Source organism: Cynocephalus volans, chromosome 9 (genome assembly GCF_027409185.1).
Source record: "Cynocephalus volans isolate mCynVol1 chromosome 9, mCynVol1.pri, whole genome shotgun sequence".
Lineage (NCBI taxonomy): Eukaryota > Metazoa > Chordata > Mammalia > Dermoptera > Cynocephalidae > Cynocephalus > Cynocephalus volans.
In genome coordinates, this window is record NC_084468.1 from 13,070,482 (window position 1) to 13,083,528 (window position 13,047).

At 38.8% G+C, this 13,047-nt stretch overlaps 1 protein-coding gene across 1 annotated transcript in view; it reads left to right on the forward strand.

Moving 5' to 3' along the window:
- Positions 1-13,047, forward strand: part of CD38 (CD38 molecule) — a 49,789-nt gene that overhangs the window by 18,668 nt on the left and 18,074 nt on the right. Inside the window, exons 2-3 of the mRNA XM_063107421.1 lie at positions 7,663-7,792; positions 9,481-9,616. Coding sequence (XP_062963491.1) covers positions 7,663-7,792; positions 9,481-9,616 — 266 coding nt within the window. The remainder of the gene's footprint in view (positions 1-7,662; positions 7,793-9,480; positions 9,617-13,047) is intronic.

Consider the following 13,047-nt stretch of genomic DNA (forward strand, 5'->3'; position numbering starts at 1 on the left):
ATCAGGCAGATCTGCCACACCCTCACTGTGTGACCTTAGGCAAGGTACTAAGCTTCTCTGAGCTTCAGTCTCTTTATCTCCAATCAGGGATAAGGATAGTACCCTCCCCGTGGGGCTAGTGTGAGAGTCAAGTGCAAGTGTGAGTTAGCACTTAGCACAGTGTCTGGCAGGCAGGAGCACTCTGCAGTAATCGTGACTTTCCCTCCCTCCCTCTAGTGCTTTCTCTTACCTCTGGGCACCTGCAGTCAACCTGCCTTGAGTAGGTCAGAGGTAGGGAGATGGGGTAAGGGGTGAGCTCGAGGGATGAGTCATAGGGGGATCGAGTGAGTGGGGGACCTGGGATCTGTTGTCAGAAGCAGAGTGGTAAGAAAGAGGAGGACTTACCATTGACCTTGAATCTTGTCATTTGTGACCCTCCTTGCATCGAGCCTCCAGATCACCATTTAAGGAGGAAAGTGGAAAACTGTGTCAGGCCAGCTCCCAAATGGCAGAGGCAGGGCTTCTTTTTTTTCTTTACCAACACCTCCACGTACAACCTTGCGCACTTTAGGTCCCAGAGAGGAAGGAGCCAAAGCAGGCCTGTGATCACTTTACTCAATTTAGAGAGAGGGGTGCTCCTGAGGGAAAGAAAGGAAGGCAGGTGAGCTGCGCTGATGTCCTCGTCAACTGGACCTCTGGGTAGATACGTAGATTGATGGTATTTGCTAGAATGAAGAAACTCATCTTTTGAATGCCATTAGCAGGATGTCCTTAATTAAAGGATTACTTCTAGAAAATAAATTCCAGAATTTGTGAGGCATGACTCTCTGGAAAATCATGTAAACTGTAGAGCTCTCTGTTATATAATACCAAGATGCTTCACCACTTAAATCCTCTGGCTGGATGAGGAACCCTCAAACCCTCACTAAGTGACTTATTCTGGGCCAGAAAGCATGTGTCCCTTGCAGGAAGGCAGGCAGGTCGCAGGGGCTTTGCAGGATGGGCCATGCTTTCCTTGCTTTGTCTGAGCCTCTCCAGTCCCTGTCTCCTTGACATTATTTGTAAAATTTGATTCTGAGTATGGCCTGTGATTCGTGTGATTTGACAATCCAATCTCTTGCTTAAGGATGCAGGGAAGTCTTTAAAGTGGAGAGGAAGCTCCATTGGGTGAAAAGGGTCTGCAGCCCTAGCCCCCCACTCCACCCCATATTTCCATCATTAGACCTCAGGACATGGGTTTGGGGTGCCAACATTGTGAGGGGGTCTTCAAAAAGTTCACGGAAAGATTTGTACTATCTTTTAATTGTTTTTCCATAAACTTTTTGAAGTACCCTAGTAAGTTTATTCTCCAAGAAATGTAGGAGCCCAAAATAACACAAAAATAGCACCAAAATAACAGGTGGTGACTGGGGGGCTTGGACTTGATATATTCCCATTTTTTAACACCTTCCAAGATTCTCAGACATTTGGTTTAATTGCTCAAGTGACTTAACAAGGAAATGAAAGTTTTGTTATGACTCCCATTGTAACATATGCTTATGATAGAAAAATAGAAAATACAGAGAAGAAAAGGTCAGGTCATAAAACGACCCTTATACTCCCAGTACCCACGAGTAACAATTCTTAAAACATGGTTTGATTACTTTGGTTTTTTTTTTTTTTTCCAGTTTTTAAAATTGATTGTGATTATATCACATCTTTAATGTTTGAAAAAATTTAAACCACCCATTTTTAGGTTACATGGATGAGTCCATTTTTTGCAATATAGAATAACAGGGTAAAAGTGGAGAAGTTCTTCATTTTTCTTCTCAGAGGCAACCCTCTTTAACAGTTTGGGGCACATTCTTCTATTTTCTATAAGTTTAGGACTATTTTTTCATTTAATGTAAAATAAACACTTCCCAAGCTGTTCCACGCTCTGTATAAATGCATCGCTCAAAGGCTGGTGCTTTCTACTCCACTAAGCGGAGGCACCTGACGGGCCACCCCCTCTTGCTGGTTATCCATCTCTCATCACTCTGGAATCCACCCAAAGAAGCAAAGCCAGAAAGAGGCCAAATAAAAACCTACGGTGGTTACAAATGTAGACGGATTTTACCTGTCAGGATAACATATTGGAATACACTGGGGGAACACATGGAGAAAAATCATTTTCAGCACGAGGATACTGATGAACAGTCAAACAAGGTGTTTTTGTCTTTTTAAATCCTGTTTCTTTCCTCTGTAGTGGAAAATGTCCTACTATTATTTATTGTGTTGTCAAGGTTTAGTGTCATGAGAAAGTCGCCAGTGCCCTAAATGCAATGTTTTTCTCTTTTCTATGCTCTGTACCATAAGGATAGGCTCTGTGCCTAAAGGATAGAAATCATATATATATATAATAAATATAAAATATAAAATATAAATTATATACATACACACACATATATTTTTATAACTCTGTGCCTGTTGTAAGACTCACAGAAGGATCTCAGCAAGTGTGTGTGGAAGGAAAGAATGGGTGGAGCAAGCAACCTAAGCATTTGCTGAAGAATGAATGGACAAACAAAGCATAGTATAGACATAGGATGGAATATTATTCAGCCCTGAAAATGAAAGAAATTCTGACACATGCTACAGCACAGATGAACCTTGAGGATCTGATGCTAAGTGAAATAAGCCAGTCACAGAAAGACAAATGCTATATGCTTCCACTTAGATGAGGTACCTAGAGAAGTCAAATTCATAGAGATAGAAAGTTGAATGGTAGTTGCCAGGGACTGGGGGAGGAGGGGTGGGGAGCTGTTCAGTTCAGTGGGTTTAGAGTTTCAGGTTTGCAACATAAAGAGTTCTGGAGATTGGTTGCACAACAATGTGAAGGTGCTTAATTCCCCTGAATTGTACACTTAGAGCTGGTTAAGATTAAATATTAGGGTTTGAGTATTTTGCCACAATTAAAAATTCAAAAAAAAGAGAATGGGTGGAGGGATGAAAAAAACATTTCTGTTGTGCTTAGGCTGGTGCTGTTTTCATTCTTTCTCTTAAAATTACAAATCTTGAAAGTAGAAAAAGTGGGCTCCATGACCTCTTTCATTTGCAAAAACACTTAAGAGCAGGAAATGTCATAGAAGGAAAGACTGAATTTTCTTAAAGGTGTCACATCATCAGAAATCCACATGAGGGCAGGCTGGGCATACTCTTATTGGTAAGAGCAATGAGTGCAAATGCCAGCAGGAAATGACTCTGGACAGAAAATCAATGAGGATGCTCAGATTTTAAGGTTTTATGATGGAGGAATTATAGTCAAATAATTCAAAGTGATATTATGACTTGCCTTCAAATTTGTTTACTAGCTGCACCAGCCCTGCCTGGGTCTCTGGTACCTGTTTAGCTCCATCATGATAGCTGAGTCAGGTGATTCTAAAAGAGCTATTTAATTAAAACTTTCCTTCCTCTAAAAACATCTCAGGGGCCTTTCCCTGTTACTGGAAGGCATGTTTGGGATGGCCTCATGGGAGGCTGTCTGATTGTTTAGGAGCGTGTGCTTTGGACTTGGACAGTACTAGATGCAATTTCTGGCTGGGTTGACCTAGCTGTGGAGTCCTGGGTAAGTTATGTGGTCTTCTGAGTTTGAAGGTAAAATGGAGATAATAATAGTAGGTTATTGTGAATGAGAATCCAAGGAGATGCCTGTAAAACACTTAGCAAGATGCCGGCCATAAAGAAGGCTCTTGGTAAATGTTAGTTGTTGTGGTTGTTTTAATCACTACAGTGATTAGTCATTGCTGATGTTGGCTTACTAGCAGAAAGCCAATGAAAGTAAAGTAAGAAAAATAAATGAAGTAGCAGTGGAGGTGGTGGGAAGCAGGAGCCACCTGCAAGTTGTAGCTCTGAGTTTGAATACTCAGTAAAATACTGTTGAATGATTGATGACCTAACATTTAAGACCTTGGGCTCATCAGTCTTCCTTTTTGAACTTCGTGTTCCTCATGCATGAAACAGAAATTTAATTAGATCACTTGTCCTTACCCCTAGCTGACCATTAGAATCATTCGGGAGAGCTTTTTGAAAAATTCCAGGCTCTGCTCTCTTCCACTTTCCCTATTCTAAATTGGTTGGTCACCCCTAGAATTCTCATGGCTAAGGCTTCCAATTTGGAACAAATGGCTGTGTACTGTTATCTCATGGTTTTGATTTCCATTTCCCTAGTGTGAGGTCTAATACACCTGGGATGTGTGGAAACTCTGGTCTGATCCTGTGTCTTTTCAGCAAACTGCACCCCCTGCAGTTCTATATTCCTGACCAGTCTCCACTGAGTGGTCCTGTGCTGACTGGATGGCAGATCAGCTGTCCATGCTGTGTCCCAGTGTCCCCCTGGCAGTCCTGTCTCCCCCAACCCCCGCACCTTAAACACTTTTCATGGGGTGGGCCATGCACCAGTCCTTTGCGATGACTCACTGGCCTCTGAATGGCTCCTCTTTTCAGTTGCCTGTGGCCTTTCGCTCATATCTAGGTCTGCAGGAACCCTGTTAGTGGTCTGCTGGTCTGGGAGCCACCAAGGCCCTCCTCTCCCTTGCAGTCTCCAAGCAACTTCATACAAAGGGCACAGCTGTGTTTTTTGTAAGCTTTTGCTGCATGTGCTAATCAGGGCCAGCCTTGAAATGGTTGGGGCTCAAAATTGTTGGAGAGGTCCCTTCTTTCTCTCATTGTGGCTTCTCCCACCTTTATGTTCTCCATAGGTCTCTCCTCTTCCCCTGAGCTCTAGCGGCCCCAGCTTGGCAGTCTTTGCTTTTTAATAGTTGTAAATTGGTTGATTGTGAGACAGAGTGACACTGGGGACAGTCTTGATTCTCCACTTCCATTGATCTGTTGATGGACACTAAGGTTGATTCCATGCCATCTTGGCTATTGTGAATAAACATGGGGTACAGATATCTTTTTGGTATACTGATTTTCTTTCCTTTGGATAAATACCCAGTGGTTGGATAAACAGATAGGATTATACCAAACTAAAAGCTTCTGAAAAGCAAAGGAAACAATAAACAGAGTGCGTGGGAGAAAATATTTGTAAACTATTAATCTGACAAGGGATTAATATCCAGACTATACAAGGAACTCAAACAATTCAACAGCAAAAATACAGGTTGTTTGATTAAAAAATAAGCAATGGCCTAAGTAGATAGTTCTTAAAAGAAGACATATAAATGGCCAACAGATATATGAAAAAATGCTTAACATCACTAATCATCAGGGAAATGCAAATCAAAACCACAGTGAGATACCATCTTACTTTAGTTACAATGGCTATTATCAAAAAGACAAAAAAAATAACAAATGCTGGTGAGGATGAAGAGAAAAGGGAATATGCACTGTTGTTGGAAATATCAATTAGTATAGCCATTACGGAAAAATAGTAGGGGAGTTCTTCAAAAAACTAAAAATAAAATGTCTATTTTTTAAAAAAATTTCAATCTTTTAAAATTTAAGACTTGTTTTATAGCTTAATATACGGTCTATCCTTGGAGATGTTTTCTGTGCACTTGAGAAGAATGTGTATTTTTTTGTTGGTTGGTGGAATGCTTTGTATATGTCTGTTAGGTCTAATTGGATGATAGTGTTATTCAAGTACTCTATTTCCTTCTTGATCTTTTGTCCGGTTGAGGAGGTACTTTTCTCTTGCTGCGTTCAGTGTTCTCTCTTTGTCCTTGTCTTTTCACACCTTGACTATGACGTTTTTAGGTGTGGGTCTTTGACTTTATCCTACTTGAAGTTTGTGGAGCTTCTTGAATGTGTAAGTTAATATTCATCAAATCTGAGATGTTTTCAGGCAGTATTTCTTCAAAATTTTTTTCCTGCCCCCCTTTTTTTCTCGTCTTCTTTTCTGACTCCTTTTATGTATATCTTGGTATACTTAATCCCAAGTTTGCTGATGCTTCTTCCAGTTCAAACCTGCTGTTGAACCTCTGCAGTGGAATTTTCATTTCAGTTATTTTGCTTTCAACTTTAGAATTTCTATTTGATTCTTTTAAAAAAATAATTTCTGTCTGTTTACTGATATTCTTTATTTGTAAAAACTTTATTTTCATACTCTCATTTAATTCCCTCTGAATATTTAATTCCCCAATTTTTTCTTTTAAGTTTTTTTTTTTTTTTTAAGTCTCTTCTTGGTCCCAACAGGTGGGGCCACCATGCACCTGCACTATTATATAATTGTCATTGATTGCTTTCATGAATGCTCAATAGATAGAGTTGTTCATGCAGAGTGAACTCTAAGTCATGTCAAGTAAAGACAAGTCCTGAGAAGTAAGATTTTCAGCAAGCTTCCAGACAGGCCAAATAGTGACAGTTCTCTGGGGACAGGGTTTTTAGGGAAGCTTCCAGACAGGCCAAATAGTGACAGTTCTCTGTGGACAGGGTTTTTAGGGAGACCCAAACCAGTTTCCCACCCGCCAATGGCTGCTAGGCTGCTGTTTTTTTTCACAGCTATCAAGGTTATGGAACTGTTGGATTTCAAGGCTTTCGTGGAGCTGGGGAGAAGGAGATGGAATTAAGGCAAGTTAGGTAAAATGCCACAAGCCTCTTGTTCTAACCAAGATTTAACCATTTTTGTTTTCTTGAATAAACACTTTTCATATTGTTACAAAGTTTAGTTAGTTTTTAGAGTTTTAAGAAGTTGGTTGATAGTTCTTGCCAGAGTTCTCATTGCCTTTACGAAGATACAGAATTTCGGAGTTCCTCTCAGTCCATTCTAGAAGTGAAATCTTAATCCTTTAATCTTACATATGTTTTGAATCTCATAGGAATCACATTCAATCACCCACTCAATCTATGAACTTTATTTTGAAGCTAGAACTAGGGGGAAAGAGGGATGAATCAGACGGTCCCTGGCTCAAGGACTCACATTCTGGGCAAATAGTCCTGTTCCCAGCTAACTTTCCTTTGAGACAGGATGAATTGGAGGCAGAGTGTAAGGAGCAAATCTGCTCTTCCTTAGAGGAACAGAGGATTCTCTGAGGAATGTGAGCTTAAGAAGCCCTTAAATCCATCCATAAATTAAAACCTCAAACTTATTTATCACTCACTGCTGGAGAAGCTCATAGCACACAGGGAACAGCAGAATCATGTCTCCCAGCTCCTCGTCACTCCAGGGCATGGTCATAGAATGTGGATAGGATTTGAATAGGCAGATGGGGGAGGAGAGAGGCACAGTGTTGGCAAAGAGATGGAAAAATTCAGAGAAAGTTCAACCAGAAAGCTGGACTTTTCTGAAGGCAATAGGAATTCTTAAGTGGTTTTTGTTGTTGTTGTTGTTTTGTTTTGTTTAGCGTGTAATGTGAGAAGTAGAAAACTAGTTGCCTTTACATGTTCTTCTCAACTTTATTCAACACTAATGTAACTGAGCCTTAATGACCCGACTCTGTACCCTGACGTCAGAAAGATGCAGACATGAATCTTGGCTCTAGATGAACGTTGCCATCTGTGTGAGCTAGGGAAGGTCATTTTAACCTTACTGAGCTTCTGTTTCATCTGTGAAGCTGGGAGGGTAATGGCCCTTCTCACAAAAATGTCGTAGAGATGAGATGAGATAATATGTATGGACTACCTGACACACAGTAGATGCTTCCTAACTGAGATGTTTTTGGTAATTATGCTTCAAATCTAATTATCAATGTTTTATTTTATTTTCTGTGTTTTATCTCACAGAGATAAAGACTGCCAAAAGATATGGGATGCATTCAGAAATGCATTTATTTCCAAGAATCCTTGCAACATTAGAGAAGAAGACTATCAACCACTGATGAAGATGGCAAATCAGACTATACCTTGTAACAAGGTAACTGGGGCAAGTTATAGATTTTAAAACTGGGGATAAAAGTCAGAGGGAAGAGGTCACAGGACCAAATTTTGATTAGGATGAAGGAAGAGGAAAAATCTGAGCATTAGAATGTGGGTATGGTTAGTAGAAATGGAGTTTGTGGGGCCATTGTGGGGACCATGATATCATCAGGATTTAGGACATCTGAGGAAGGGAAGAAAGAGACAGAAATGGGGACATGGAAAGAAGAAAGAGAACTGGAAAAATCAGGCAAAACAAACCTAATATCAAACTCCACTCAAACAAACAAAAATAACCCTACCTTATAGAATTACAAAACTTTCCCCTGATCTGATTATAACAACAACAACAACAACAACAACAACAACAACAACAACAATAATAATAATAATAATAAATAACAATGTCAATTTGCATTTGCAGAGTGCTCTTCTGCTTGCAAAGGACTCTCCTAACCCTTATTTTCTTAGGCCTTCACAGCCATCCTGTGGAATAGGCAGGTCAGGTGTCAGCATCCCCATTTCACCAGTGAAAAAACTGCAGCGTAGTGAGTTTAGGTGACTGCCCAGATTTGGCAGGCTTGAAAGTGACTCTTTGAAATGTAACTAGTACAAGACTTGGAGCCATAGAGGTCTGGGTTTCAATATATTGATTATCCTGGAAAAGGTCCATCATGGAGTGCATCTTTTCTAAAGTCAGTGCTTAAGGCAAAAATTCCACATACTTGAAATTGTCTTTGTGAAACCCTTAAATGCATCCACAAATGACAGCCTCTCATCCCATTGTTAGCAAGCTGGAGTTATTTTGGAGCTTCTGTTGGGCACCAAGCACAATGCCTTCTATGGAGCAGGTGCTTGGCAAATAATAACCCAGGCTGACATTTGTCGAAAAGTGACTGTGGGACAGACACTGTGCTAAGCAATTTATTCACATTATCTCATTTATCTCCCCAGGATCCCATGAGTTTAATACAGTCATTGTTGTTACCATTTTATAGATGTGGAAAGTGAGGCTTAGTGATGCTTTGATTGCCCAAGATCAGATGGCTAATAAGTGGGATGCTGGGGCTTCAGTAAGGAGTGACTCCAGGCCCATGCTTTCAGATACCACCCTCCTCTGCCTCCTATTGAGAATGAATAGATTCATGGAAAAGAATATTATTCAGAAATGTGACTGTCTGTACCTTTAGGAGAGACCTTGAAAAAAACCCCAGTTTTTTTTTTTTTTTTCCCCCTGATGGGGTTAGGAGAGATCTGGGGAAAATGGAAGGGATTATGGAGCTCTTTGAGAATCCAACAGCACTTTCAGAAAATAGCACATAGACAACAGTTTTTTGTAGATCCCTTTGGTAATATTAGAACTCCCTAATGCCTCCTCCAGATGAGGACTGATCTTACATTATTTATAAGGTTTCAATCAGTGGCTTTTAGACTTTCGATTGCAACCCAGAACAGTAAATTCATTTTACATTGTTACCTAGAACACACAAACACACACACACACACAAGCTGTTGTGCTCGCTCTCACACACAAAGCAAAGATGCACTCAACAATCATCACCCTCACTATATGCGATTCAGTCTGGAATGTTCTGTTTTCTTTCATTTATGAAAATGTAGATTTATTTATTTATTTTTTACCTACTAAATTCGTCTCAATAATAGGTTGCGTTTATTCTTTCTTAGACCCTCTTATGGAGCAAAACTAACGAGCTGGCCCATCAGTACACACGGGTCCAGCAGGATATGTTCACCTTGGAGGACACGCTGCTGGGCTACATTGCTGATAACCTCATGTGGTGCGGTGATGCGAGCTCTTCTGGTGAGGAGCTGGGCCACATGGGACTGCCGGGGATGTGCAGGGTCAAGGAGCCCTGATCTCTGCTAGGGGCCCTGAAGATCAGGCTGGGGAAATAGGCCATAAGCACCTATCCTGATTCCATCTACACACTTTCTGACAACTCAGGCTGATGTAAAATAGCATTCCCTAGACCAATCCCTGTTTTACTGAAAAATTGACTTCTGAGTTTGGGGTTGCCCTTGCTCTCTGATTTCATCCTTTTTTTCTAAGTGTTCATGGATCCTGTTTCTGAATTATTTGTATTGTGCTTTCTTATAAAGGCATCATTCGGGACCAAAGAATTCCAGAACAGGATGAGGCCTCAGAGGGACTGAGGTCAAAGTCCTTGTTCTATAGAACCACTGTGGCAGCCTGTGGCAGCCATGGGGTGGGCTCCTCTGCATCTCAGGCCAGTCTGTGGCTATGACGTCATTTTTCAGAGATGGCCTTATCCTGCCCAGAAAGACCCAGAACATCTCACTGTGGGAAGGTATTTTCTACTCACAAAACCCTATGGGGCCTGTTTTCACTTTTTTTCTCTTTCTCTTTTTATTTATATGGTGGATATTTTTACTTTATATTGTTTTATTTTTATTGCTTTTGACCATTTGTTTTAAAAAGCTTATGTTATTATAGCTTCTTCATTCCTGGTTTGCACTATTTTCAATTATAAAAATGAAGCATTCTTATTTAAAAAACAGCTTGCATATTACAGAAATGCATACAAGTAAAAAGTGAAGGTCACCCTGCATCCTTCCCCCACCCTCTCTACATTGCTTCTCAAAGGGCAGCTATTGTCAACAATTTGGTGCATATCCTTCCAGACTTTTCCCTGTACCCATATAAATATATATATTTAAAATGCACACATACTGTTCTGCAACTTGCATAAATCACTTAAAATTAGTAAGTATAAAGATAACCATATTCTTTTAAAAGGCTTCATCATTAACTGATCCTATTGATGGACATTTGGTTTATTTTCGTTTTTGTTGCTTTTACAACCACCGTTGCAAAAAACACTTTAGTGTATGCACATACACTGCATGCTTGAAGTATTATTGAAAGATAAATCTCTATAAATGTAATTTCAGTGTTAAAGGATAAATTGTGATAAAACTAATAAAATGTCATTTAAAACGTGGTAACAATTTATACTCTCTTCAAGAGTATATAGGAGGTTGTTTATTTACCTATACCCTCACTGATACTAGATAATATTTGAAGATTTTTTGACCCATTGGTAAAAACATAATACCTTGCTATATTTTGAATTTCTCTGATTGTGAGGCTAAGCATATATATTAATGGTAGATATTACTATTGATTATGTAAATTGGCAGTTTATTATTTTAACTATCTTTATGGGGTTGTCTATCATTTTCTTAATAATAGATGTTCCTTATAAATTAATAATAAGAGCTAATGCTAATAATAAGAGTAATGCTTACTGGGCACTTACAAAGTGCCCATGTTCTACATGCTTTTTGAGTTTTCACTCATTTAATCCACAGCACCATGAGGCCCCATAGGATCCCATTTTACAGATGAGAAGTCTGAGGCACAATTATGTTACTTGCCAGCTAGCAAGTGGCAGATCTGGGAGCAAACAGAGAAAGACTGGCTTGTGAACTTGTGCTTCTAGCTGTTGTATTGTTCTGCCTGTTTTCTGGCACAAGGTGGCAAATCTAGTTTGAACTTTTCTTTTAATCTTGTTTATAGTCTATCTTTTGCCACACAGAAATGCAGAAAACCTGTTGGTCCTTTTTCTCATGGCTTCTTGTTAAAAAGATTTTCCTCACACCAAGATTAGAGAAGCATTCTATATTTTTGTCCAGTAGTTTTACTTTTGTAATATTTAAATTTATACTTACTTCTGAGTCCTCCCACCCAGAATATGGTATATGATTATGTTTCTCCATTTATTCTCTTTTGTTGTTAAGTTTTATAGTTTTTACCGTGTTTCCCATTTTCCTTTCTAAATTTCCTTTATAACAATTTAACTTTTTTCTTGGTCATTCATTTAACATTTTTAGCTTTTAAATTTGTTTACAGTAAACTTTTCTCCTTTGGTTTTATTTTTCCATTCACCACATCAATTCTTCCTGGGAATGAAATGGTGATAAATAAAGTAATCTATTTTTGTAAATCTATTTACATTATTTTTTGCTTTCTTTTAAATTGGATTTTGTATATGTTGTTTATTTTATCTACTTTCTTCTTCAGCTTCAATTTTTATTAATTTCAATCTCTTTCTCACTATTATATTGGCTATTTTTCAGGTTCATCATTTTTTATAGATATGTATAACTTTTTTATTTAATTGTAAATTGACAATTTATAATCGTATATGTTTATGGGGCAAAAAGTGATGTTATGATTTATAAATACAATGTGGAATAATTAAATCAACCTAACCAACACATCCATCATCTGAAATACTTGGCACTTTTTGTAGTGAGAAATTTACTCTTAGCAATATTGAAATGTGCAATGTTCTATTAACTATATCCACCACACTGTGCAATAGATCTCAAAAAAAAACCTTATTCCTCCTGTTTAACTAAGATTTTGTACCCTTTCATCATCATCTCCCTGTCCCTGCACGTGCCCAGCCTCCCTAACCACCATTCTGCTCTCTGCTTCTATGAGTTTGATTGTTTTACATTCCACACATAAATGAGAACATGCAGTATTTGTCTTTCAGTGCCTGGCTTATTTCACTTAACATAAAGTTCTCCAGTTCCATCCATGTTGTCACCAAGGACAGAATTTTCTTCTTTTTTAAAGGTTGAATAATATTCCATTGTGCATATACACCACCTTTTCTTTATCCATTTATCCACTGATGGACACTTAGGTTGATTCCATAGCCTGGCTATTGTAAATAGTGATGTATCGAGCATGTGCATGCAGACATCTCTTTGACAAACTGATTTCAAATCTTTTGGGTGAACACACTGAAGTGGTGTGCTGGGCCATGTGATAATTCTATTTATAGTTTTTCAAGGAAACTCCATACAGTTTTCCATAATGGAAAACTAGTTGACATTCATACTAACAGTGTTCAAGGGTTCCCACTTCACCACATCCTCACCAATACTTGTTTTCTTTAGTCTTTTTGAGAAGGGCCATTCTGACAAGTGTGAGATGATATCTCATTGTGGTTTTAATTTGCAATTCCCTAATGATAAGCGATGTGGAGTATTTTCTCTGTTGGTCATTTGTATGTCTTCTTTTGAAAAATGTCTATTCATTTTCATTGCCTATATTTTAACTGAGTTTTTTTGTTTCCTTGCTATGGAGTTGTTTGGGTTCCTCATATATCTTGGATCTTAACCCCTTAGCCAATGTATGGTTTGCATATGTTTTCTCCTATTCGGTGGGTTGTCTCTTCTCACAGTTAATTGTTT